This window comes from Ostrea edulis, chromosome 3, assembly GCF_947568905.1.
Source record: "Ostrea edulis chromosome 3, xbOstEdul1.1, whole genome shotgun sequence".
Lineage (NCBI taxonomy): Eukaryota > Metazoa > Mollusca > Bivalvia > Ostreida > Ostreidae > Ostrea > Ostrea edulis.
Window position 1 is genome coordinate 81020060 of NC_079166.1, and position 27864 is coordinate 81047923.

The 27864-nt window shown below is 35.8% G+C and overlaps 1 protein-coding gene across 1 annotated transcript; it reads left to right on the forward strand.

Annotated features, from left to right (window-relative positions):
* LOC125674569 (translocation protein SEC63 homolog) lies at positions 1–27583 on the forward strand. Its single transcript, XM_048911734.2, has 19 exons — positions 1–202; positions 2042–2147; positions 3743–3857; positions 5159–5274; positions 5777–5838; positions 6502–6560; positions 8560–8610; positions 8878–8986; positions 10441–10535; positions 10693–10828; positions 13496–13585; positions 14297–14445; positions 15360–15507; positions 16132–16304; positions 16991–17188; positions 18349–18600; positions 19071–19169; positions 24699–24803; positions 25071–27583. Exons 1-19 carry the CDS (start codon positions 79–81, stop codon positions 25200–25202), a joined length of 2319 nt encoding a protein of 772 aa, XP_048767691.1. The 5' UTR covers positions 1–78; the 3' UTR covers positions 25203–27583.
* Positions 27584–27864: the final 281 nt, after the last annotated feature.

Sequence of the window (27864 nt, forward strand, 5' to 3'; positions counted from 1 at the left end):
CGAGTTGTCTCATCGTTACTTCCGGTTTGACAGACAGACGTGTACCATTGAATAACTAGAAAGTTCACTGACGTAAACATGCCTGGAATGCAATTTGAATACGATGAAGAAGGAGGAACCTTCTTCTACTTTTTGTTTTCTATTTGGGGACTTGTTCTCATTCCCACTACGTATTATTTTTGGCCCAGGAAACCTGTAGACGGTGAGAAAATCTTCATTGTTTGTTCACAGCTGTTCGTACAGAAACTGACTGACTGAGATTAAAGTTAGTTCGCAAACGAACATTTCAATATATATTTCATACGAAATAACAGTTTTCCTAAATAGATCTCCTGAAGTCATCGCTGATTTAATTTAGATTTAAGAAACACATTAACACCGTCTGTTTTGGGAGTGTTATTAATTAAAACTACATCATGATTGAACAACATTGCGGAGGTATAAGATACAGTCTAATCAAAACGTCAAATTCTTCTTTGAAAATTACATATATTTGTGTGGAGGCTCAACATGTTCGAAATAAAGATTAAATCGCCATTTCTTTGCAAAATTATAATTTGTGTGGAAACGAGGGGGATAGGGAAGACCGAATATAAATAACTAAATAACCCCATCGTTTCCACGGAAATTACTGCAATTGATACTTAAATGAAACTTAAAATGACTTGATGAATGTTTTTTGGTAAAAGGTGATTTGTAAAAAATATTTAATATTTATATAAAAAGGATTTGTGTTAGAATTGACATATTACAATCTTCTGTATGGAGTTTCTCCAATTAGCAGCTTTCTACAACTAAAGGGAAATTTTTACCTGTGAAACCTCAAAGGGGAAATAATTTTTTTGTCAAAACAGGAAAGGTACCCTTTACCACTAGTGAAAAAACCTTGATAGATCCCTGGAATTGAATTTATTCAACATGTTTAAGTTAGTTTCACAACTCACAAAACTTAAAGGAAATAAAAATTCATCACATATTTAAATCTTTGGGTATGAAGGTAGCACTCTCGTTTCTCACTGCTACGACCCAGGTTCGATCCCCGTGATTGGCAGTGGTTATATGTGAGAGGGTATGGTGGTTACTCACTCGAACACGTGGATTTCCTAAGTAAGGATACTCTGGTTTCCTCCCCAATAATGACCCCCTAGTGCCAACATTGAACATGTGTGCATGAAAGGGCCCCATTGGAAATAAGCTTTTGAGTTTTCATGGGTTATCCTTTGTATTTTTGTATCACAGTGTGTATATATGTATGCATGTATTTACCGAATTAACATTTGTTTTTATTCATTTAATTATTAGTTTTTGAATACATGTACTTAAAACAGTTTATATTGTTTGCTTTGCCTTGGACTAAAATGACATTCTGTTATGGGATAAGATGTGTCACATCATTGCTGACTAAAGTTCTTTGTTGTCTAAGTTTCATTAGACGATGAGAAGCAAAGTTTAGAAGGTATTGTGGCACCCCAACTGTCTTTTTAATGTTTAAGTAATAATTAGTATCAGTGTAAATTAATTTCAACTGATTAGTTTATATGGAATAGTCTTGAAACCAAGTAGTGGTGTCCAACCCTAACCCAGACCTCACCAGGCCTGCACTTAATGTTAAACCTATTAATTTAATTAAGTTTTCAGGCTGTAATGAGTACAATTTATGATTGTGCACTCATTCATCTTCAACTTCGGAATAATCTTAAAATTTTTGCTTACAAAGGGCACTTTCTAAGCACTGATTTTTTAGCAGAAAATCCAAATTATATTAGTAATTATCTCAAACTCAGTGGGGCCGAGAAAAAACTTTGAGATATCCAAGGGTTCGAGATATTGAAGTTAAAATACATTTTTAAAAAATGTAGAACTTGGAAGTTTCTAACTCACATCAACATATCCATGGTATTTTAGACATCAATGTTCAAGATACTGAGGTTACACTGTATAAGGGAGCACAAGAATGGAGCACACATAGTGACTATTATACATTATATCTATCCCAAGTAATTGATATTTTCTGAACATTTGATTCGACTTTTGTTTGCAGATGAAAAAGGAAAAAAGAGACGGGAGTGTAATTGTGATCCTTGTGTTATAAAACGACATCATCTAAAGTCCAGTACAAAATGGACCAAAATGAAAGAGAAAATATTGTAAGTAATTTATTATCTTTCCCATTGTTATTGTAATGACATTGACGATGATAATGGGTGATAAGGATGCAGTCTAATGGCGTGTAAATATGTTCATTACGTGCTCGGTGTCGTGTTCTTTTGTGTTTACATGTGTCCGTTTGTGTAGCTCACCTGTGCCTAAGATTCAAGCACGTCATGAATTGTAAAGAGCAAAGAAAATAATTATGTAACTCTGGATTCTTATGTATTTTGATGTATGTTTAGATTGTTCAAAGGGTTTTTTTAATAAACAATTGAAACCTTATTGGCAAGGTGGGCCCCTGAACATGTCAACTTTATGGGGCCCACATTGTGTGATCCATGGGTCCACACTAAATATCATTTTAAAATTTTTGAAATAGTAAAGATGTTCTTTTGATAGTTTATTGCTTTTGACTTTATAAACCAACTGTACTAGTGGAAGCCGTGACGGCCAATTGTAACTCCGTCCTAGTGGAAGCATCTGATAGTCCTGGCCGATTGTAACGCCATATGTGTGTGTGAAGGACCTCGATATCTCGCTCTCGATAGTCCCGGCCGAGTGTAAAAGGACTTTGATATCTTACTCTCGTAATCACTGAAATAAATGAATTTCTCTTTGTGGCCTGGGGTTTTGAGACCCTTAAAAAATGCTACACGCTGCTCTAAGGCTTACTCATACTAAATCACATACACCTTGACACTGTGTAAATAATGCGAATCTTAAATTAGTCAGTATAGTGTTTTATTAATACAGAATACAAGACTTTAAAATACAAAGCAAACAGGACAATGTCACAGAAAATATCATTTGCCCTGTGGGCCACCAAGTTTTCAATATCTAATCGCCCACAGGAAATATTACTCGCATTGGCAAGTGGATATTCACAACTCTGTCAGTCCAGTCATTGTTCTAGATGTAGTGTTAAAGGGACTGGTTCACATTTTTGGAAAGAAATATTTTAAAATTTTTATGTTAAAAATTTAAAATATAACTCATTTAATGTTGACAACCAAAATTTGGACTGTCTGAATACAAGGAAAAGAGCAATATTTTATCTTTGATTTTGTGTCATCTAAACAAAGACTCGAGTCTTTTTTAATATGTAAACAAACAAACCAGTGAAACATTAATTTTGTAATTTAAAGCACTTTTATTTTGTACAATAACAAAGTTTAACTTTTAAATGACACATTTAACCTGAAGTATACTTGAGATGTGATTTATATAATAAACTTGGATCAATATTTATTTATTTTGAAAACTTCATAAACAATAACACACCTCAATCTTTGTTTTCAAAACAAAGATTAAACTCTCTATAATGAGCTTCTGTCATGATGATTAACCTTAATTTTTTTTGTGAAACCTTCTAAACATATTAGACTGTAGATTTGATCATTTAAAGTGAAAAACAAAATTTTGAGGAAAATCGTGAATCAGTCCCTTTAAGCCCCACCAATGTAGACAGATTTATTTCATTTGTTATATATATAAATATCAATGTAGGCAAAATTTCATTTATTATATACAAATATCATGCATATTTAAAGAGAAGTACATGTATGACAAATTATTTTTTTTTTTTCCACAGGAAAGCTGCATTTATAATAGCCTGGATAATATTTGCCCTCCTGGCATACAAGGTTTCCCAGATCCACATTGAATACCAGGAGTATGATCCGTACGGAGAACTGGGACTGGATGTTGTAAGTGCCGAAGTTCTGTCACAGAGCTCCATGTACCACATACTTAACATAAGGCCATCATTTAAAATACATTTGTTTGAGGTACTCCGACCCACGTTTTTCAAGGTGGTTCGGTAGGTAGGTAGGTTTTTTTTTTACGTCATGAAATTTTCTAATATTTTGGAAATTTTTTTAAAATAAAGAGAATTTTCTATTTTTCAAGGGAACAAAAATAAAAAAAGTAAAGGAATTTTAAATTGCTGAAAAAAATGATCGGGTAGGAGCAAATTTAACGGGTCGGTCGGAGTACACTGTACATCAAACAAATTAATTTTTATTTTTTTTTACCTAAACCAAGAAAAAGATATATTGAACAATGTACGTTTTACACTTGAATTTTCAATGAGGCTGGGTTATGACTTTGTTACTGCAAGTGCAAATATTTCATTATTTCTCATGCACAGTGATATTCTTCCAAATTAGAATAATTTTCATTAATTTTGTTGTATTAGTAAAATTAAAAACTCAAGTTGTATGAGTTATACACCGACATGCACATTTTAAACTGAATTAATTTTTTTATTTTGATATCACTCATCAGTAGAAACTGTAGTAATATATCTAGATTTAGACTAAATAAGTTAACGTTCCTGTTCGATGTCAGGATGTCTATGAAAATATGCACTTGCATGAGATCCATGTTGTGTGATTTAGAAGCCTTCACCCTCTAGCAGTGAGGGAAGTTTACTGACACAGACCAATGTCAGTAACAAACTTCTGTCTGTAACCTAGAAGTCAGGTTGTAAGTAAATAAGTTAGAATGGCTCATCATGTATTTATATCACATGTAGCGTTTTATCAAAATAGGTATATTCTTTGTAAATTTAAGCTTTGTGAATTTCATAATAAGTAAAGAGCTCAGCCTGTTGTCACTGGCTGCCTGGATTGAGAACATTTCTGGTCGTCTGCATTTAGAGAATTTTTGGTGTTAGTTGTCTCCCCTGGCTTCACTATAGACCCAAACCATAAAATTAAAACTGCAATAAGTATATAACCTAGCCATAACAATATATAGAATGACAATGAATGGGCACAAAAATCATGAATTCAAAACATCATGAAAATGGACGTACACAAATAAATGAACATAACCAGGAGTAGATGTAAAGCTTTATACGGAATACAAATAATTCATGCAGTCACTTTCATTTCTTGTCCAGTGATTGAAGAGTGAATCAATGTTAATTTGAAGCTTGTCACTTTCATTTCTTGTCCAGTGATTGAAGAGTGAATCAATGTTAATTTAAATCTTGTCATTTTAGGGAGCCACAAAAGAAGAAATAAAGAAGGCGTACAAGAAACTCAGTTTGAAGTACCATCCAGACAAACCCACAGGAGACCACAAAAAGTTCATGAAAATCGCAAAGGCTTATACCGCGTAAGTTTGTGTGACTTTTGTATCATTATCAGCAGATCATGGTGGACATGTATGAATCATCCTGTCTGGAGTCTGTCTGGAGTTTTCTGAGATCTGTCTGGAGTCCATCTGGAGTTTTCTGAGATCTGTCTCACTCTGGAATCCAGAATCTGTCTGCTTAGATAGAGACATTTTTACAGTTGAACACTAGTAAATGAAATATTCTTGGAACATCCTAGTCTTCTAGATGTTTGCAGTCTCACACTAGTCAAAATATCTTTCTAAACCATGAATGGTAATCAAAAGGCACTTATATTCCTCATGGTGCTCGGATGTGAATGAGTAATCTAAAAATGGATTGGATCCATTTGAATGCACATTAACATATATAGATGTAACTGTATCTTGTTTGAAGTGCAGGAGTAAATAACATTCACATACAAAACGGTGCTGTACAAGATGAAGGACTGTGTGAGAGTACACATGTATGTAGACCGTAAAACATAGTGATTTCTATTTATAGATTGACAGACGAAGAAACAAGGAAGATTTGGGAGGAGAGTGGTGACCCTGATGGACCAGGAGGTAAGACTTAGGGGATGGATCCAGGAGATTTAGGAGGTGGATGCAAGAAGTTAGATGTACATGTAGATAGTGGATTGATATAGGAAGATTTATAAAGGAAATTTATGGCATAGAATTTAGGTATGGGACGGAGGGGAAACAAATGCAGGGGTGAATCCAGGATATAAGAGATAAGTAATATTTAGGACGCAGATTTAGAAAATACTGTAATATTTAGGAGGCAGATTTAGAAGGCAGATCTAGGTAGTAATATTTGGGAAGCAGATTCAGGCAGTAGTAATTAGAACACCAATTTAGAAGTTAATAATATGTACTGTGTAGGAGGCAGATCCAGATTGTTACAAATGGCTGATAAAAAAATCTTCACAACAAGCAATGTTCAGAAGTAATCCAAAACCCATGACTAAAATCAACAACTTACATGGACCAAAACCCACGACTAAAATTAACAACTTACATGGAAATGAAATGTATTGGTTTGCAGTAACTAAATTCATGGGGGAAAAAATCTGCTTGCAAAATCTTGGAAGATATGATATTTTTTAAAACTGTAAATCCAATGGTCCTCAGTGATACACAATATCTTATTTCAAAAATGAAGTGGTGAGGTTTGACGTTTTCTTTACATGTAATTTTTCTTAATGAATTAAAATTATTTTTTAGTCACAAGATTTGGTATAGCCCTGCCTAAGTGGATCGTGGAGAAGCAGAATTCTATGTGGGTAAGTATTAGGTTATTGGACAAATAACAGGCACATGTTTAAACTAAAATTGTCGTAATTCTGTAGTTATGAGAGGACAACGGGGAAAAAACTTAAGGACTTATAGTGTTCATATTGAAATCCTTTTTGTAGTTGATATTGCGTTTTCTGGAATTCCTCATCTTGTTTAATGTTATAAGAGTTAAGGAACTTCTTAAGTCTTATTAGTGGATAGTAGCAATATTATGTATTTATGTTTAGGGAGAGGGCTCAGATTGACTCGGCCTGATGTCCAATCCTTTTTAGGTTACCCAGGTAATTTATTGCAGTCCTTGTTTTTGAACACTTTTTACTTCTTGAATTATGCATGGCTAATTTTCACCAAAATTTATGTGAAATGCCTTTTTGGGATGGGGAGGGGGGGAGGCAAAAAGTTTGAATATCAAGCACAAGAACAGTGCATGCTTTGATGACGAACATGGAGATGTCAACCAGATTTGTAAAACTTGTGGCTCTAGGGTCCTAGGAAGGAGATCACTGACTGAAAATGAATGAAATTCTGAAATAGTTCTGAAAGTTCCTCTAAAATTCCATTAAAATTAGAAATTGATAACTCCTAGGTTTCAGTCCCAGCCCTTTTAAACTAAAAACACATTTACATCTTTAACATCTTGAAAATACTCTTTAATGCTGAACATTTAGTTCTTTTAGATCTTGAACATCATCAAAATACTGTTTAATGCTGAGTATCTAGTTAGTACTTTGACTATGACCAGACGATGTTTCATGATCCTTAGGCTGAAGTAATGTTGTTTAATTAGGTGAAGGTCATTATTTTAGAAAATGTTCTTTTAGTGTGTTTTTGAATCCTTCTCTAAATATTATTTGATGAACTGTGTAGTGATATTGACAAATGAAATAATCATTGTTTGAAATAGAAAAGAAATATTTTGTCTTGGCCACAACTTGGCATCTGAGAGATGGCAGCTGCTCATACTCGATTCAATACAAGGGATGTTAGGAATACAATCTTGTTTGTTTTTTTGTTGTTTTTTTTTTATCATAACAAAGGGCATCCATTTCTCAGAGTTTTAAACATCCTCTCTTGTACCATCTGCACACAACACGTTTAACATTTACTTAGTATGATACAGAGGTTACCATTAAGGCCCATGGGCCTCTTGTCAATCTCTCTCTCTCTCTCTCTCTCTCTCTCTCTCTCTCTCTCTCTCTCTCTCTCATGATAGCCATTTTCTCATGAATGTATTGCAGTTGTAAACAATGCACATATGAATACAGATAAATATAGTACATCTGTATGAATGGCAGGGAATTATAACATTAATGAAGGTATTTAATGTATATTTAAGAAATATTCTTCAATTTTTTTAAAATACATGAAAGTATGAACTCCAACGCTTCATGCTTCACAAAGTACGCCGAAGTGAGGCATCACAGTTCATACACAAAGTACGCCGAAGTGAAGTGTCGCAGTTCATACACAAAGTACGCCGAAGTGAGGCATCACAGTTCATACACAAAGTACGCCGAAGTGAGGCATCGCAGTTCATACACAAAGTACGCCGAAGTGAGGCATCGCAGTTCATACACAAAGTACGCCGAAGTGAGGCATCGCAGTTCATACACAAAGTACGCCGAAGTGAGGCATCGCAGTTCATACACAAAGTACGCCGAAGTGAGGCATCGCAGTTCATACACAAAGTACGCCGAAGTGAGGCATCACAGTTCATACACAAAGTACGCCGAAGTGAGGCATCGCAGTTCATACACAAAGTATGCCGAAGTGAAGTGTCACAGTTCATACACAAAGTACGCTGAAGTGAGGCATCACAGTTCATTCACTCACAAAGTACGCCAAAGTGAAGTGTTACAGTTTATACACTCGTGTATTTTCAAAAAATGAAATCTATATCTTAAATATTCAAATATGTTTAGATGTGATAAAGTGAATAAAGTTTTGTTTGAATACGATGCAGTAAGTTGTATTTTTTGTGTGCAGGTGCTGTTGGTGTACGGCCTGTTGTTTATGGTCCTGTTACCGGTGGTTGTGGTGAGTGGTCATTCAGTAGTTCTACTAACATCAGTGTTAAGGAGATCCATCAGTAGGCTCTACTATTAAGTTCTATGTGAAGGAAATCAAGTATCCAGCTTCCCAAGAAGTTTGTCAAATTTGTAAATCTTCCATGTCAATACATCTTTTAGAAAATTTTACTCCAATTTTCCTTTTTGAAATGCACTTGAAGCAGTCAGAAGGCTGTTATCTGCAATAATAAAATGACATTTCTTTGATTTAAAGCTGTGTTTGTTTTGTTTACAGGGTGTGTGGTGGTACCGCTCCATCAAGTTCTCCAAGGACCAGGTTCTGTTAGACACCACCAGGCTGTACTACTATTTCTTCCAGAAAAACCCAAACATGATTCTCAAACGTAAGTATGACCGTGACTGAAATCTAAACATAATTCTCAAACGTAAGTATGACCGTGACTGAAATCTAAACATAATTCTCAAACGTAAGTATGACCGTGACTGAAATCTAAACATGATTCTCAAACGTAAGTATGACCGTGACTGAAATCTAAACATGATTCTCAAACGTAAGTATGACCATGACTGAAATCTAAACATGATTCTCAAACGTAAGTATGACTGTGACTGAAATCTAAACATGATTCTCAAACGTAAGTATGACCGTGACTAAAACCCAAACATGATTCTCAAACGTAAGTATGACTGTGACTGAAATCTAAACATGATTCTCAAACGTAAGTATGACTGTGACTGAAATCTAAACATGATTCTCAAACGTAAGTATGACCGTGACTGAAATCTAAACATGATTCTCAAACGTAAGTATGACCGTGACTGAAATCTAAACATGATTCTCAAACGTAAGTATGACCGTGACTGAAATCTAAACATGATTCTCAAACGTAAGTATGACTGTGACTGAAATCTAAACATGATTCTCAAACGTAAGTATGACCGTGACTGAAATCTAAACATGATTCTCAAACGTAAGTATGACCGTGACTAAAATCTAAACATGATTCTCAAACGTAAGTATGACCGTGTCTCTTAACATGATTCTCAAACGTAAGTATGACTGTGACTGAAATCTAAACATGATTCTCAAACCTAAGTATGACTGTGACTAAAATCTAAGCATGATTCTCAAACGTAAGTATGACCGTGACTAAAATCTAAACATGATTCTCAAACGTAAGTATGACCGTGACTAAAATCTAAACATGATTCTCAAACGTAAGTATGACCTTGACTAAAATCTTAACATGACTCTCAAACGTAAGTATGACAGTGACTAAAATCTAAACATGATTCTCAAATGGAAACTGATCGTGACTAAAATCTAAACATGATTCTCAAACAGAAGTAAGGCCACGACTAAAATCTAAACATGATTCTCAAACCTAAGTATGGCCATGACTAAGACCCAAACATGATTCTCAAACATAAGCATGACCGCGACTAAGACCCAAACATGATTCTCAAACATAAGCATGACCGCGACTAAGACCCAAACATGATTTTTTGAACTGTACGCATGGCTGCTACAAAAAGTCAAAAAAGATTCTAAATTGCAAAACTGTTTTATTCAAATGCCACATTGAGAGATAGTCTGTGCAGAAACATGGTGAATATGTGATCAGCATCATTAATCATGTTGATACCGTAATGACTATTAAAGTGGTCCACATACGTATTTTTGTAGCTACATGTATTGAATCATCATGCTTGGTAATGTTGATACCACATTTACTGTATACATCAGGACAGTAATGGTGGCGGCTGATCTTCCTTGTTTGAAATAAAACTTTGTGTACCAGTGGCTCGTTGAAATTGATTTTTTTATGTTGAGCAGGAGTGATAATGGTTCTGGCTGGATCTTTTGAGTTTGATAAATTCCACAATGCAGAGATCATTGAGAGACCAAGTGACAATGAAGAAGTCCCTATGGTAAGATTATATTAATGTTGGTGATGAAACTTGACATACATGTAGTTTCATTTCAAAGTATGTATTTTCATAATGCTTAAATGTTTGTGGTTGAAATTAAAGGTTGCATGTAAGTTACATGATAAATTGTACATGTAAAATGCGTTTCTTTTTGCAGCTCATTAAACGGTTGCCGAATCTGGATGAGAAGAATAAGGAGAAGCCCCTGTGTTATCCTTACAGTGTCAAGGCCAGGGCTCTCCTCCATGCTCACTTCCAGAGACTTGACCTACCCCCCGACACACTGGCTGTTGGTATGTACACCCCTGACACTGGCTTTTGGTATGCACACACACACAACCACCCCCCGAGATACTGGCTATTGGTATGTACATACCCCCCCCCACTGTAACACCTGCTAATTTTAATGAAACAGGCAGTACTGTTGACTTCACACATTCAAATGGAGGCAAGTTGTGCATGATAATGTGTAGTATTGTCCAACATTTGTAATTTATGTGTGGTAAATTGCACATTTTATACACACACATAATATTTTACCATTACAGATGTGAACTTTAGGCCAAGTAAAATTAATTAGTAGATTATCATTCCCGCCCGCCCCTCGAAAATCGCCCCACCCCGATTTTTTTTATTTTTCAAAATTACGATTTCCGAATATTTTTATGTCTGGTCCGGTATCGTAAACATACTTTGTTTCACTTTGCCTTTTAGAAACCCAAATACACATGTAATTATGATTTATAAAGCCTTTTCTCAATGAGAGAAGGCATTTTCGAGGTCAAGAATACCATGGCGAAAAATAAAAAAATAAAATCCTCCCACCCGCCCCATTTTTTTGTGAAGTTTGAATGATAAACTACTAATTAATTTTACTTGGCCTTACTCCCAGTGTTAATAACCAATATCCTAGTCACTGTTCAAAACCTGGAAATTACTGCAATTTGTGCAATCCCATGAGGAAATATTAAATCTCGATTAGTAACACGTGTAACATTTAGTCAATAAGGAAATATTCAGTCTCGACTAGATTTGTAACTCGTGTAACATTTAGTCAATGAGGAAATATTCAGTCTCGGCTAGATTTGTAACTTATGTAACATTTAGTCAATAAGGAAATATTCAGTCTCGACTAGATTTGTAACTCGTGCAACATTTAGTCAATAAGGAAATATTCAGTCTTGACTAGATTTGTAACTCGTGTAACATTTAGTCAATAAGGAAATATTCAGTCTCGACTAGATTTGTAACTCGTGTAACATTTAGTCAATAAGGAAATATTCAGTCTCGACTAGATTTGTAACTCGTGTAACATTTAGTCAATAAGGAAATATTCAGTCTCGGCTAGATTTGTAACTTATGTAACATTTAGTCAATAAGGAAATATTCAGTCTCGACTAGATTTGTAACTCGTGCAACATTTAGTCAATAAGGAAATATTCAGTCTCAACTAGATTTGTTGCTTGTGTAACATTTAGTCAATAAGGAAATATTCAGCCTCGACTAGATTTGTAACAAGTGTAACATTTAGTCAATAATTAAATATTCAGTCTCCACTAGATTTGTAATACATGTAACATTTAGTCAATAAGGGCTATTCCAGAAATAAATACATGGGGGGGGGGGGGGGGGGGGGGGGGGGGGGGGGAAGGCACCTTTTGTATATACCAAGCACCCATAAACTCATTTTACAATGACCCATCTAAAAAAAAAAATTAAAAAAAACTAACCAGACCCACCACAAAAATATTTTTAAAAATGAAAACGGTACAAATCTCGCAAGGTTTTCGGGACAAACATTCTAGTCAATGACGCGGTAATGCCTGTGCGACATTGTATCACAGTAGTTCTGAAGAAACGATGTCGCATCAACAATCAAAGGCATCTATGGCGGGAATGTTGGAAAGATTTGGAGTCCAAACGATGCTATTATCATGAAATGGGTATGGATATGTTTTTCCACGAATCGTTCGTCGTCTAATGGAGCCCGCGCCCGGAGGCCTCTATATCACCATCACACCGACTGATAAATATAACGCATCGGTACCCTCGTATAAATCAACTAAGATTTGCCTGTTTTTATTAGAAAACGGAATACCTATTGGTTTCAAAATATTCCCAAAATCGATGCACTGTAAACTGTAATAATCTACAGAACAGAGTTCGCCGCCATCACGTCCAAAGGGACCCTACTAAACGCGCCTCTAATTTGAAGAGTGCCGTAATGGAAAGTGATGCGCTGCAAAGAGCGACAACTCGAATAGTTCTATGTTACTTCCGATTTCGAAAGCAGCATTTCGAAAGCACGTTTTCAATTTTCCCTCCGACGTATTGTAACCAACACGACAAGAGCGACAATAAAAATATTCTGAAAACTCAACACCCACGTGGCACAAAATAAAACAATAGAAACTACCCACTACCCATAATAAATATTTTTTTAACAGTCCAACCACGGACCAATTAAAATATGAAAAAATACGACCACCCACACAAAAAAATATCATTTGCCACCCGACCCCCCCATTTGATCATTTCTGGAACAGCCCTAAGGAAATATTCAGTCTCTACTAGATTTGTAACAAGTGTAACATTTAGTCAATAATTAAATATTCAGTCTCGACTAGATTTGTAATATGTGTAACATTTAGTCAGTAAGGAAATATTCAGTCTCAACTAGATTTGTAATACGTGTAACATTTAGTCAGTAAGGAAATATTCAGTCTCAACTAGATTTGTAATACGTGTAACATTTAGTTGATAAGGAAATATTCAGTCTCCACTAGATTTGTAACAAGTGTAACATTTAGTCAATAAGGAAATATTCAGTCTCGACTAGATTTGTAACAAGTGTAACATTTAGTTGATATGGAAATATTTAGTCTCAACTAGATTTGTAACAAGTGTGACATTTAGTCAATAAGGAAATTATTTTCAATGATATTCCTTGAATTTTGCAGACCAAGTCTTTGTGGTGAAGAAGTGTCCTTACCTGATCAATGAAATGGTGAATGTGATTGCACAGCTTGTGGCTGGAGCTCACAGAAATGGTATACTACATTCCTCAGTTCTCTCATGACAAAGATTAACCACATATTATTCTCAAACTTGTTTAAATTCGGTACTTCTTATGTAAAACTTTGAGTAGACTTTGCTATGAGGATATTCCAAGTTACAAGGAAGGAACCAATGTCTAAAACATGTTTTAAATTTTGATACCTCTTATGTAAAACTTTGATTAGACTTTGTTATGAGGATATTTCAAGTTTGAAAGGAAGGAAAAAGTTTGTTATAGTAATTGCTAATCCTAAGATTGAGTATATCTATGACATCTAAATACGTGTACCCATTTGATGCTAATGCTAAACTGGTCTTTTGTCAGAGAACTTGTACAGTTTAGTGATTGTTTTTTCTGTAGCGGTTCAGTACAGAGAACTTGTACAGTTTAGTGATTGTTTTTTGTGTAGCGGTTCAGTACAGAGAACTAGTACAGTTTAGTGATTGTTTTTTGTGTAGCGGTTCAGTACAGAGAACTTGTACAGTTTAGTGATTGTTTTTTGTGTAGCGGTTCAGTACAGAGAACTAGTACAGTTTAGTGATTGGTTTTTGTGTAGCGGTTCAGTACAGAGAACTAGTACAGTTTAGGGATTGGTTTTTGTGTAGCGGTTCAGTACAGAGAACTAGTACAGTTTAGTGATTGGTTTTTGTGTAGCGGTTCAGTACAGAGAACTTGTACAGTTTAGTGATTGGTTTTTCTGTAGCGGTTCAGTACATGCCACGGCTGGAGACTGTGGAGAACTGTATGAAACTGTCCCAGATGTTGATACAGGGCGTGGACCAGAGAACCAGTCCTCTCTTACAGCTGCCTCACCTCACACAGGACATGCTGAAACACTTCACCACCAAAAAGGTGGGTACCAGTTTATTACTGGGTACCAGTTCATTACTGACAAAAAGTTGGTTTCCATTTCATTACTGACAAAAAGGTGGGTACCAGTTCATTACTGACAAAAAGGTGGGTACCAGTTCATTACTGACAAAAAGTTGGTTTCCATTTCATTACTGACAAAAAGGTGGGTACCATTTCTTTACTGACAAAAAGGTGGGTACCAGTTCATCACTGACAAAAAGGTGAGTACCAGTTCATTACTGACAAAAAGGTGGGTACCAGTTCATTACTGACAAAAAGGTGGGTACCATTTCTTCAGTGACAAAAAGGTGGGTACCAGTTCATTACTGACAAAAAGGTGGGTACCAGTTCATTACTGACAAAAAGGTGGGTACCATGTCTTTACTGACAAAAAGGTGGGTACCAGTTCATTACTGACAAAAAGGTGGGTACCAGTTCATTACTGACAAAAAGGTGGGTACCATGTCTTTACTGACAAAAAGGTGGGTACCAGTTCATTACTGACAAAAAGGTGGGTACCAGTTCATTACTGACAAAAAGGTGGGTACCAGTTCATTACTGACAAGAAGGTGGGTACCATTTCTTTACTGACAGTAGGCATTTCTAGGGTGAATTTAGTGAATCTTAAGATTATTCTTTTAATCCTCCCAAGGCTGGATCATGATATTTTCTACTGGAATCCAAGCCAATACTGTGACAGATATGAAAAACTCTTAAATCTTCTCTATGAATTTTCAAGGAATTGATTTCATGTACATATGATTGGTTTGCTCTATGAAAACATTGTTTGATATAGAAACTTTTTTATCTATTCCCTGTTCTTGAAGGGTGCCGCCACCTACCAAGTCCTTAAACACCTGTGGTGTGTTTTTTGTACGATGTTTTAGTTACGTTGATGTGTTTGTGAATTGTAGAGACATATTCAGAGAATTCGTGATTTGATTGGCATGAAGGAGGAAGATCGACGCTCACTTCTACGACATATGACATCAGATGAATATCGTGACATCATCAACGTCTGTGCATCGCTACCATACGTTAAGATGGAAGTTCACTCAACAGGTAAGGGAGGAACCATGGACGTTATTTTGTTTTACTTCTAGTGTTAAACATTTGTTAACTCTGTACTCGGTGGTATTTATATCATAAATATCATAGTCAGTAGTGTTTAAATGGCAGGTGCTTTAATGACGAAATACTACTCGTACATAAGTATTTGACAGTTGCATCTATTGTACTGCAGAGTGATGCTTTATTAGAGCTATTCAGTGCTTTTGAATTTAAATGATACAAACATTGAAGATGTCATGAAATGTACATTCACAATAATTAGAGTGTATTGGATGACTGGGTTTTCCTGTTACAGTAATAAGAGTATTTTGAATAGCTGGGTTTTCCCTTTACAGTAATAAGAGTATTTTGAATAACTGGGTTTTCCCTTTACAGTAATAAGAGTATTTTGAATAACTGGGTTTTCCCATTACAGTAATAAGAGTGTTTTGAATAGCTAGGTTTTCCCGTTACAATAATAAGAGTATTTTGAATAACTGGGTTTTCCCGTTACAGTAATAAGAGTATTTTGAATAACTGGGTTTTCCCGTTACAGTAATAAGAGTATTTTGAATAACTGGGTTTTCCCGTTACAGTAATAAGAGTATTTTGAATAGCTGGGTTTTCCCGTTACAGTTTTGGATGACGAGGACACTACAATCACCGCTGGCTCTATTGTAACGGTTAATGTGACCTTGACACGACAGATGATGGAGGTGCTATTTGACAAGGAAGATCTGTCTCATGCTGATGAGGAACGCGAGAGTTTGGCCATTACCAGCGAGGAAACGGATGCCAATAAAGAGCAGGTAGGTTACTTACAGGTATCGTGGAATGAAATATTGTTTAACGTCCCTCTTGGGAATATTTCACTCATATGAGACATTGCCGGTGAAGGGCTGCAAAATTTAGACCTATGCTCGGCACTTATGGCCTTTGAACAGGGAGGGATCTTTATCATGTCACACCTGCTGTGACATGGGACCTTGGTTTTTGCGGTCTCATTCGAAGGACCGCCCCATTTAGTTGGCTCTTACGACAAGCAAAGGGTACTGAGGACCTTTTCTAACTCGGATCTCCACGGAACACTTACAGGTACAATCAAAATTGGGGTCATTCCAAAACCGACATTAGTTCTTTTCACTGATGTTATATGTAAAAAAAAAAATTATATACATTGCAATTTCTGAAAGGTCGTGGCACCACTATCCAGTCAGTCTATTCCTACAAACATGCATACTGCACATATAAAGTTATTGGAAATGTGATTCTTTTTAAAATATTAGGTCTACCTATTGATGTGTTGTATGAAATTTTGTACTGAGTTCTTCTAGACAAAGTTCTGTTAATGAAACAGTGATATACAAATGATTGAATTTTACTTGTATGATGAAGATGCATTTTGTTATATGTCTAACGTTGAAGCTTATGAATCTGAGTTTCTGAATAATACTTTGATATGTTCTGTGCAATAATGTGTACTATTAATCTGTAGCAGGAAAATGAGACTGAAGAAAATAACGAAGCAAACCAGAAAAATCCAGTCTGGCAGAAACCGAAGAAACAGGCCAAGAAAAAGGGAGGCAATCAAAAGAGCAAAAAGGTCAAACAGGTGTACAATTGGAAGGTCGCCGCAGCAGCACACGCAGCATCAAGCGAGAAGAAGGAGACAAAGGTGGAGGCTGAAAAACAGGTAGGGTAGCTGGGGAGGGTGGATATTAAGTAATGAGTGATATACTAACATTGTGTACTGTAAACCAGCTGAGATTCGCAGCTACTTTATTCCGCGATCCAACTGGTTTGTGGCGAGTAATTTTCGCAATCGTGCCTTTTTTGAGCCTATGATAGACATTCAAGGACTGGTTTGTAATGAGAAATATTTGGGAAGGTGACGATCTTGCGAATCTTGCGAAATTTTCTCGCACAGGAATAAAAGCTGGTTTGCAGTACTTGCATTACTTAGGAATGCATGTCTACACATGTTGGAGGAAAAGTGCTTTGAAAATTGTTCCAAAGTTATCTCCCACAACTGAAAATCATTTTTGATTTCAATTTACTCAATGTTTGTGGGCCACCATTTCAGGAAATGTATACTTGGATGTTAATCCAACTTCATCAACGAAAATAAGATACTGTGGATTTATTGAATTTCATGGGGGGTCAATTTTCATGGATTTCCTGATTACCCATGTCCCATGAATTTCAAACCACAGTGAAATACACAATTTATACACACTTTCAATGTACAGAAATGAAGTCCACGAAATTACATGTGCATTCCAGCAAAACTATAAGATTTCTATTATTTATGAAAATTAACCCTCACAAATTTAATGATTCCAGGATCTGCTGTAGCTCTCTGTTTTTATAGAACAATTTTCTAAATTCGAAATAATGCTGAATACATTCCTGGTCAACCAAGCAGTAATAATTTAATACACAGCCTACAGAACTTTATGGCTGTTAAAATGAATTTTTTACCTCAGATTAGAGTGTTGGTCTGTCATTGAATAAAACATTTCAGGTGATCGTCAGTTCTATTTTTATAGACTGTCAGTGGCAAAATATGAGTTGACAGTTTGGCGAATGCTGCCAAAACTTTGATAGATGAATGATAAATCATATGCACTGTAGTGCTCGACAAATGAAGCAAGTATTAGGTTTGACACTGATCGTGTATGGAAATATTTAATGTTGATCAACCTGATGTATTTTCAGAAATGGTCAGTATCACATCAAATAACTAATTATAATGAAAAGCTTGAAGAAAACCTATTAAATGCATTATGATTGCAGCTTATCTGCCTTATGTATCATATAAAGCTGTTTAATTGTTTTTCTGCTGTAATTTAGGGTAACGACTTGGCAATCAGAGATGAAGAGGAGCGAGAGGAAAATGAAAATGACTCCGAGAGGGCTGAAACTGACGAGGAGACCAATGCATCAGATGGTGAAGACCGAGCGACAGACAAACAGGAATCCACAGCAACACACGAGGAGGACGAGGAGCAATGGAAGAGGTATCAGGAGGAGGCCAAGAAAGAACAGCAGCTGGACACCAAGGTCAAGGAGAGTCACCCCGTCCACTGTCCGTACTACGGCGAGGTATCTCCTACACGTCTCAGCATGAAAAACGTTGATTCTCTCGTCTTCTCAAACCAGCCCCCCTGGGTTGTAAAACCCCTGATTCTCAGATCTTTTACCCTGGCATGGTTTGAGTTGTGCAAATTTGTTTATTATTTCATTTGTATATGCAGTTTATATGTACATGTACAACACATTTCAATTTTTATGTTGCCATAAACTAATTTTGAAGCAGCTTAGAAATGAAATATACAGGTGTATGTAAAATGTATTACACAAGGAATTCAGAAACACAATTGTACTTATTAGCTTCATTAGAAATTTAGAAACATACAAATCTCATTGAATTTCAGTGTATATTAATATTGCGGATCACTGGATTGTTGTTTTTTTTGGTTTTTTTTTTACAGAAATAGAGGGAATAACTGATTGTTAAATATTTATTTTACAGAATAGAGGGAATATCTAATCATTAATTGTTTATTTTGCAGGAGAAGCAGGAGGGATGGTGGTTGTATGTCTGTGATAAGAGGTCCCACATGTTGATTACAGCCCCTGTACAGATCCTGACCCTTAAAGATACAGAAGAGGTGGGTGTAATCCCCTACAGACCCTAACGCTCAACAAAAAGTACAGACCCTAACGCTCAACAAAAAGTACAGACCCTAACACTCAACAAAAAGTACAGACCCTAACACTCAACAAAAAGTACAGACCCTAACACTCAACAAAAAGTACAGACCCTAACACTCAACAAAAAGTACAGACCCTAACACTCAACAAAAAGTACAGACCCTAACACTCAACAAAAAGTACAGACCCTAACACTCAACAAAAAGTACAGACCCTAACACTCAACAAAAAGTACAGACCCTAACACTCAACAAAAAGTACAGACCCTAACACTCAACAAAAAGTACACACAATCCCCTACAGACCCTAACGCTCAACAAAAAGTACACACAATCCCCTACAGACCCTAACACTCAACAAAAAGTACACACAATACAAAAAAAAGTACAGACCCTAACACTCAACAAAAAGTACAGACCCTAACACTCAACAAAAAGTACAGACCCTAACACTCAACAAAAAGTACAGACCCTAACGCTCAACAAAAAGTACAGACCCTAACGCTCAACAAAAAGTACAGACCCTAACACTCAACAAAAAGTACAGACCCTAACACTCAACAAAAAGTACAGACCCTAACGCTCAACAAAAAGTACAGACCCTAACACTCAACAAAAAGTACACACAATCCTGTACAGACCCTGACACTCAACAAAAAGTACACACAATCCTGTACAGACCCTAGCACTCAACAAAAAGTACCTACAATCCTGTACATACCCTAACACTCAACAAAAAGTACCTACAATCCTGTACATACCCTAACACTCAACAAAAAGTACACACAATCCTGTACATACCCTAACACTCAACAAAAAGTACATACCCTAACACTCAACAAAAAGTACATACCCTAACACTCAACAAAAAGTACACACAATCCCCTACAGACACTAACACTCAACAAAAAGTACACACAATCCCCTACAGACACTAACACTCAACAAAAAGTACACACAATCCTGTACATACCCTAACACTCAACAAAAAGTACATACAATCCCCTACAGACCCTAACACTCAACAAAAAGTACATACAATCCCGTACATACCCTAACACTCAACAAAAAGTACACACAATCCTGTACAGACCCTGACACTCAACAAAAAGTACACACAATCCCGTACAGACCCTGACACTCAACAAAAAGTACACACAATCCCGTACAGACCCTAACACTCAACAAAAAGTACACACAATCCTGTACATACCCTAACACTCAACAAAAAGTACATACCCTAACACTCAACAAAAAGTACATACCCTAACACTCAACAAAAAGTACATACCCTAACACTCAACAAAAAGTACACACAATCCCCTACAGACACTAACACTCAACAAAAAGTACACACAATCCCCTACAGACACTAACACTCAACAAAAAGTACACACAATCCTGTACATACCCTAACACTCAACAAAAAGTACATACAATCCCCTACAGACCCTAACACTCAACAAAAAGTACATACAATCCCGTACATACCCTAACACTCAACAAAAAGTACCTACAATCCTGTACAGACCCTAACACTCAACAAAAAGTACATACCCTAACACTCAACAAAAATTACATACCCTAACACTCAACAAAAAGTACACACAATCCTGTACATACCCTAACACTCAACAAAAAGTACATACAATCCTGTACAGACCCTAACACTCAACAAAAAGTGCATTGCTTTACATTGGCAACATTTACAAGGTGTGATACTAGTATATCTTTTTCACTAGCAGTTCTGAATGTGTAATTCATCACAGACTTAATAAAAAGGAGAGGAAGACCCCTTTGGATTTTCAGATTTATCGGTTTTGTCATTACAGAGTTATGGGACTTAAATTTGTAATATCAACAAGATAACAGCACTGTCTATGGCATGGGATAACATGAAATAACATGAGATTACATGAGAAGATTTCGTAAATTTTGTACACAATACACTGATTAGGCAGATGAAGACTCCATTCAATTTTCGGATTTTTGTCCATCAGCACTTTCTAAGGCATGCATTAATTTAAGTTTCTTTGGGAAGATTTTGATTTATTTTTTTTGGTGATGCCCGGTACTTAGATTAGGCAGATGGAGACCCCTTTTGATTTTCAGATTTATCAGCTTTGTTACAGAGTTACAAGACTTAGAATTTTTTTTATATTAATAAGATAATAGCACTTTCTCAGTCCTGCCTCCTCTAAAATATAATAAGATAATAGCACTTTCTCAGTCCCGCCTCCTCTAAAATATAATAAGATAATAGCACTTTCTCAGTCCCGCCTCCTCTAAAGTATAATAACATCATAGCACTTTCTCAGTCCCGCCTCCTCTAAAATATAATAAGATAATAGCACTTTCACAGTCCTGCCTCCTCTAAAATATAATAAGATAATAGCACTTTCTCAGTCCCGCCTCCTCTAAAGTATAATAACATCATAGCACTTTCTCAGTCCCGCCTCCTCTAAAATGTAATAAGATAATAGCACTTTCTCAGTCCTGCCTCCTCTAAAATATAATAAGATAATAGCACTTTCTCAGTCCCGCCTCCTCTAAAGTATAATAACATCATAGCACTTTCTCAGTCCCGCCTCCTCTAAAATATAATAAGATAATAGCACTTTCACAGTCCTGCCTCCTCTAAAATATAATAAGATAATAGCACTTTCTCAGTCCCGCCTCCTCTAAAGTATAATAACATCATAGCACTTTCACAGTCCTGCCTCCTCTAAAATATAATAAGATAATAGCACTTTCACAGTCCCGCCTCCTCTAAAATATAATAAGATAATAGCACTTTCACAGTCCTGCCTCCTCTAAAATATAATAAGATAATAGCACTTTCACAGTCCTGCCTCCTCTAAAGTATAATAACATCATAGCACTTTCTCAGTCCCGCCTCCTCTAAAATATAATAAGATAATAGCACTTTCACAGTCCCGCCTCCTCTAAAATATAATAAGATAATAGCACTTTCTCAGTCCTGCCTCCTCTAAAATATAATAAGATAATAGCACTTTCTCAGTCCCGCCTCCTCTAAAGTATAATAACATCATAGCACTTTCTCAGTCCTGCCTCCTCTAAAATATAATAAGATAATAGCACTTTCTCAGTCCCGCCTCCTCTAAAATATAATAAGATAATAGCACTTTCTCAGTCCCGCCTCCTCTAAAGTATAATAACATCATAGCACTTTCTCAGTCCTGCCTCCTCTAAAGTATAATAAGATAATAGCACTTTCGCAGTCCTGCCTCCTCTAAAGTATAATAACATAATAGCACTTTCGCAGTCCTGCCTCCTCTAAAATATAATAAGATAATAGCACTTTCTCAGTCCTGCCTCCTCTAAAGTATAATAACATAATAGCACTTTCGCAGTCCCGCCTCCTCTAAAATATAATAAGATAATAGCACTTTCGCAGTCCTGCCTCCTCTAAAATATAATAAGATAATAGCACTTTCGCAGTCCTGCCTCCTCTAAAATATAATAAGATAATAGCACTTTCGCAGTCCTGCCTCCTCTAAAATATAATAACATCATAGCACTTTCGCAGTCCTGCCTCCTCTAAAATATAATAATAGCACTTTCACAGTCCTGCCTCCTCTAAAATATAATAAGATAATAGCACTTTCTCAGTCCTGCCTCCTCTAAAATATAATAACATCATAGCACTTTCGCAGTCCTGCCTCCTCTAAAATATAATAAGATAATAGCACTTTCACAGTCCTGCCTCCTCTAAAATATAATAACATAATAGCACTTTCGCAGTCCTGCCTCCTCTAAAGTATAATAACATAATAGCACTTTCTCAGTCCCGCCTCCTCTAAAATATAATAAGATAATAGCACTTTCGCAGTCCTGCCTCCTCTAAAATATAATAACATCATAGCACTTTCGCAGTCCTGCCTCCTCTAAAATATAATAAGATAATAGCACTTTCGCAGTCCTGCCTCCTCTAAAATATAATAAGATAATAGCACTTTCTCAGTCCCGCCTCCTCTAAAGTATAATAACATCATAGCACTTTCTCAGTCCTGCCTCCTCTAAAGTATAATAAGATAATAGCACTTTCGCAGTCCTGCCTCCTCTAAAGTATAATTACATAATAGCACTTTCGCAGTCCTGCCTCCTCTAAAATATAATAAGATAATAGCACTTTCTCAGTCCTGCCTCCTCTAAAGTATAATAAGATAATAGCACTTTCTCAGTCCTGCCTCCTCTAAAGTATAATAAGATAATAGCACTTTCGCAGTCCTGCCTCCTCTAAAATATAATAAGATAATAGCACTTTCTCAGTCCTGCCTCCTCTAAAGTATAATAACATAATAGCACTTTCGCAGTCCTGCCTCCTCTAAAGTATAATAACATAATAGCACTTTCGCAGTCCCGCCTCCTCTAAAATATAATAAGATAATAGCACTTTCGCAGTCCCGCCTCCTCTAAAATATAATAAGATAATAGCACTTTCTCAGTCCCGCCTCCTCTAAAATATAATAAGATAATAGCACTTTCTCAGTCCCGCCTCCTCTAAAATATAATAAGATAATAGCACTTTCACAGTCCCGCCTCCTCTAAAATATAATAAGATAATAGCACTTTCTCAGTCCCGCCTCCTCTAAAATATAATAAGATAATAGCACTTTCTCAGTCCCGCCTCCTCTAAAATATAATAAGGTAATAGCACTTTCACAGTCCCGCCTCCTCTAAAATATAATAAGGTAATAGCACTTTCACAGTCCCGCCTCCTCTAAAATATAATGTTCTCTCACGAATTATTTTACACCTTGGGAGTGTAATAAACTGACAGAAAGTTAACCAAAACAAGGTCCAGATTTATTCCGTGTCAATGTATGGTAAAAGACTGAAATACAAATTGTAACAATCATAAGTACAGCATTTGAATACAGAAATCGTTTTGATGTCACTAATTGTGTTCCGTAGTTTTGAAATTTGAATAGCATTTTAGAGTAAGAAAATTATGCAATAAAATATCTGATTCCTAGCAAATGTCTATAGTTATTTCACTTAAATAATTATCAAGTATAACGCTATTCAATAATATTAACTATTCACTAAAAATAATATACATTCCTGAAACACAGACGCTTAGAGAAGACAACAAACGATGCGCCATACATCTCCATGTGGCTTACAAATTGTGCAGTAAACAAAACAACAAAGCATTTATCTCCTAACTTATGCATTGAACAGAGTATTCTACATATTCAATAGAAATTTCTGCATACATACAAAATTACTTGCACTGTAATTTCCTGAGATTTAGATAAAAAATCAGACGGAGACTGTCGACGCGTCTACATCATGACGTAACATAAAGGTAACCAAAAATAGCAAGTCGTACCAATTCGATTCGCTTATCGCGACAGCACATATAATATTAGATAATAGCACTTTCTCAGTCACGCCCCCTTTAAAATATTCATTGCAGTGCCCTTTCTGACTTTGTCATGAGTTTTTTTCTACTTTCAGTTGACCCTGAAGTTCTCCGCCCCCCTGAAGCCTGGATTATATGCCTATACTGTGATGCTTAGATCAGACTGTTACGTCGATTTTGACCAGTCCAAGAATATCAGGGTATGATTTTAGATTTGTAATGAATCAAATCGTAATGTCTATTTTGTGAAAGCTAATGTTGCCCATTTTGCAGGCAATTATGAAAAGTTATGAGTTTGGTTCCTGATATTAAATTTGTGTGGAGTGATTTGGATATATATTGAACTGATCACGTGCTTCAATGTTTTACATCGGTTACAAAATTACAGTTGCTTATCGGAGTAATTGACGGATATGTTGAATTGAAGATTTATTACTCCATTACTAATACTATCTGTTATACTACAGCTGGATGTGAAGGAAGCGAAGGTGGTGGAAGACCATCCCCAGTGGAACATCTCGGACGACGAAGACAAGGATAAGGACGACGACACGGACTCGGACTATTCTACGGAGATGGAGGATTCGGACGATGACTGAGAGAAGTCATACAGTAATTGAAGACGTTGATGAGGAGGAATTTTAAAGTTGTGTCAAATTAAGAAATTCTGTTAGTGTCGTATCGATGGCAAAACACAATGTGTTTTAAGGGGAGAGCACCATGGTCGTAAAATTGTTCAAATTTTCACTGGAAGATGTCATTGTAGGCTAAAACTGTGATAAGAAAGAGTATGAAGAATGAAGAATTGTCAGTCATTCAGATGACATTGTGTTTGAGGAGGAGAGCTATCAGGCAGGAGATTTATTGAAATTGTGGACATTTTGTATCAGTATTGTATTTTGTCTTTACATATGTGTGTTTGGTTTGTGCCATTTTCTTTGTAAGTTCATTGTCAGAATTTGTTGTCTTGTTATATAGAATTTTATTTTCATTGGCAGTGTAGTCCTCAGAAAAAAAAGTTATGTAAACATGGTGCTCTCCTTTTTAATCATAGTGTCAGCTGAACAAGCCACAAGCTGTGAAATAAAAATGAATTGTGGTCACTTGTGGCGAGTTGATGTTGTGAACCAGTTTTCTACTTGTTCATGTACTGTAAATGTCTGTTCACACAAAACATTTGTTCACAGGAGCTAGGTTTTACTCAGCAATATACATGTACACTGATCATTAAAGATAGGCATACACACCAATGGCTGTCTGTTTGAATAGTGCAAAGTACATCGTCCATCGAAATAATTAAGTGATATGATGAAATTTATTAATATATTTACATTAATAACATCAATTTTTCAGAACTGATTACTTGAAGCAACATTGTTCTAAATCTTTGAAAACTACTGCATTTAAACTTTCATTGGAATATTTTATAAGTTTCTTGGTCTCTTATTTTAGCTAAGGGTCATTAACTATATATGTATTTTAAATATGATTTATTATTTACTAGTCATGTGTATGCATGTTGATGTTATTTTTCTTCCAGAACATGTTTTCATGACAGGTTATGTTTGAACAATTTTGTGACAAAATATTATGGCTTTTTTTATTATTATTATTATACAATATCACAGATTAAGGAGGAACAACACACTAGAAAAATTTGATGTGGATGGAAAGTGTGGGATATGTACAATGATATTTTGAAATTGAAAAATTTCAAATTTACTTCATTTAGTGAAGAAATACAGTTTTAGTAGCAAGTGATCTGTAAAAATATTTTAAAGACCGCTGCTAGACTTGAACTCGTGAACTACAGATCAGCAGTCAGCACGTAAATCGACTGAGCTGCCTGGCTCTCGGCAGTTAGATTTATACTACAGATCAGCAGTCAACACATAAATCGACTGAGCTGCCTGGCTCTCAGCAATTAGATTTATGTATTGCTGATATTGATATTTTCATTCAAGTTTCGAAACGAAGTCGACCATTATGATGATGTGTTGTTCCTCCTTAAATGTCTTATGTTGAATAAGAATTGAACCAGTGTGAATGACTTTTCTCAGAATGGACAACGGATTCAAATTATGCATTTTGTACGGATTTCAATGAACAGCTGACTAAGTGTTCATAGACTGTGTTTATCATTATGGTGGACAGTGTACATGCATGTGTAGATATTTCATTGCTGAAATCGATTTCCTGGTTTTCCCGAGATACAATGTATCGGATTTACTTCTAGAGTTGGGGAAAAATAATCACCATGTACGCACATCATGTTTGTTACACAGGGGTCACGTGATCATCTCCTGTCTCGTTCATGTGCCGCTTCAATCAATCTCAAACATGCACTCTAATCGCAATGGTAAAAATACAAAGTTTTATTTTTCTATTGAATATCATAGTTTATTTGATTGTCTTTTGTATGGAATTTCATGTTATGCATGGTGACTGTATGATCAAATTAGTACAGCTACATGATGAAATTTTTTTTTAAAAACACTATGTTAAAAATAAAATAAAATGACAGTTCTGAATGTTTTTTGTAAAGATAGCGATGATTTCCTTGTAAATATCATAAAAACAGTTTCACAACAAAGCTATTGCATGTGTGTACATACAAATCAATAAATCAATTGTCATCGGCATTAAACTCGAAAACAGTCAAAGGTACATTTCAATGCAATTAATGTACAAAAATTTTCAAATGCATTTTCATTTGACAAAGTATTTCTATTTTATGCATTAGGTCAGTGTATTTTTGCAACATTCTGAGATTTTTTTTCCAGTGACTTTGTATGGATTTATTTAATTCATTATTTATTTGATATGTGCATTTCATTCCTGGAACAACTTCTCATATCATAATCATAAAATGAAAAGGTTGATGTCAATGATATGTATCATTTAATGATAAAATTGTTATATATATATATTATGTATTTGCTTCTTGTGGAGAGAGGAAATAAAAATAATTTCATGGTAATATTTGATTGACTTTCTTGTGAGTTTAGATAATAGAAATTGAAATGTTGGAAATTTCTCCAGAGTTTCAGTGGGCTCCACAGTCCAACCCCTCAACCAGGTCATTGTCCTGGACCTGCTGGGGGCTTAGAGGGACCCAGTCCGGTCATTGTCCTGGACCTGCTGGGGTCTTAGAGGGACCCAGTCCGGTCATTGTCCTGGACCTGCTGGGATCTAAGAGGGACCCAGTCCTCCTGCCTTTGATAAGTAATCTCCCCTGAAATTCAAATCCTTGTACATTGT

Excerpts from the sequence above, each read along its gene's own strand:
- LOC125674569 (XM_048911734.2), top strand. The coding sequence starts at position 79 with ATGCCTGGAATGCAATTTGAATACGATGAAGAAGGAGGAACCTTCTTC. Across the intron at positions 16,305-16,990 it reads CGGATGCCAATAAAGAGCAG|CAGGAAAATGAGACTGAAGA; the intron begins GTAGGTTACTTA and ends ATTAATCTGTAG. Across the intron at positions 18,601-19,070 it reads ACTGTCCGTACTACGGCGAG|GAGAAGCAGGAGGGATGGTG; the intron begins GTATCTCCTACA and ends TTTATTTTGCAG.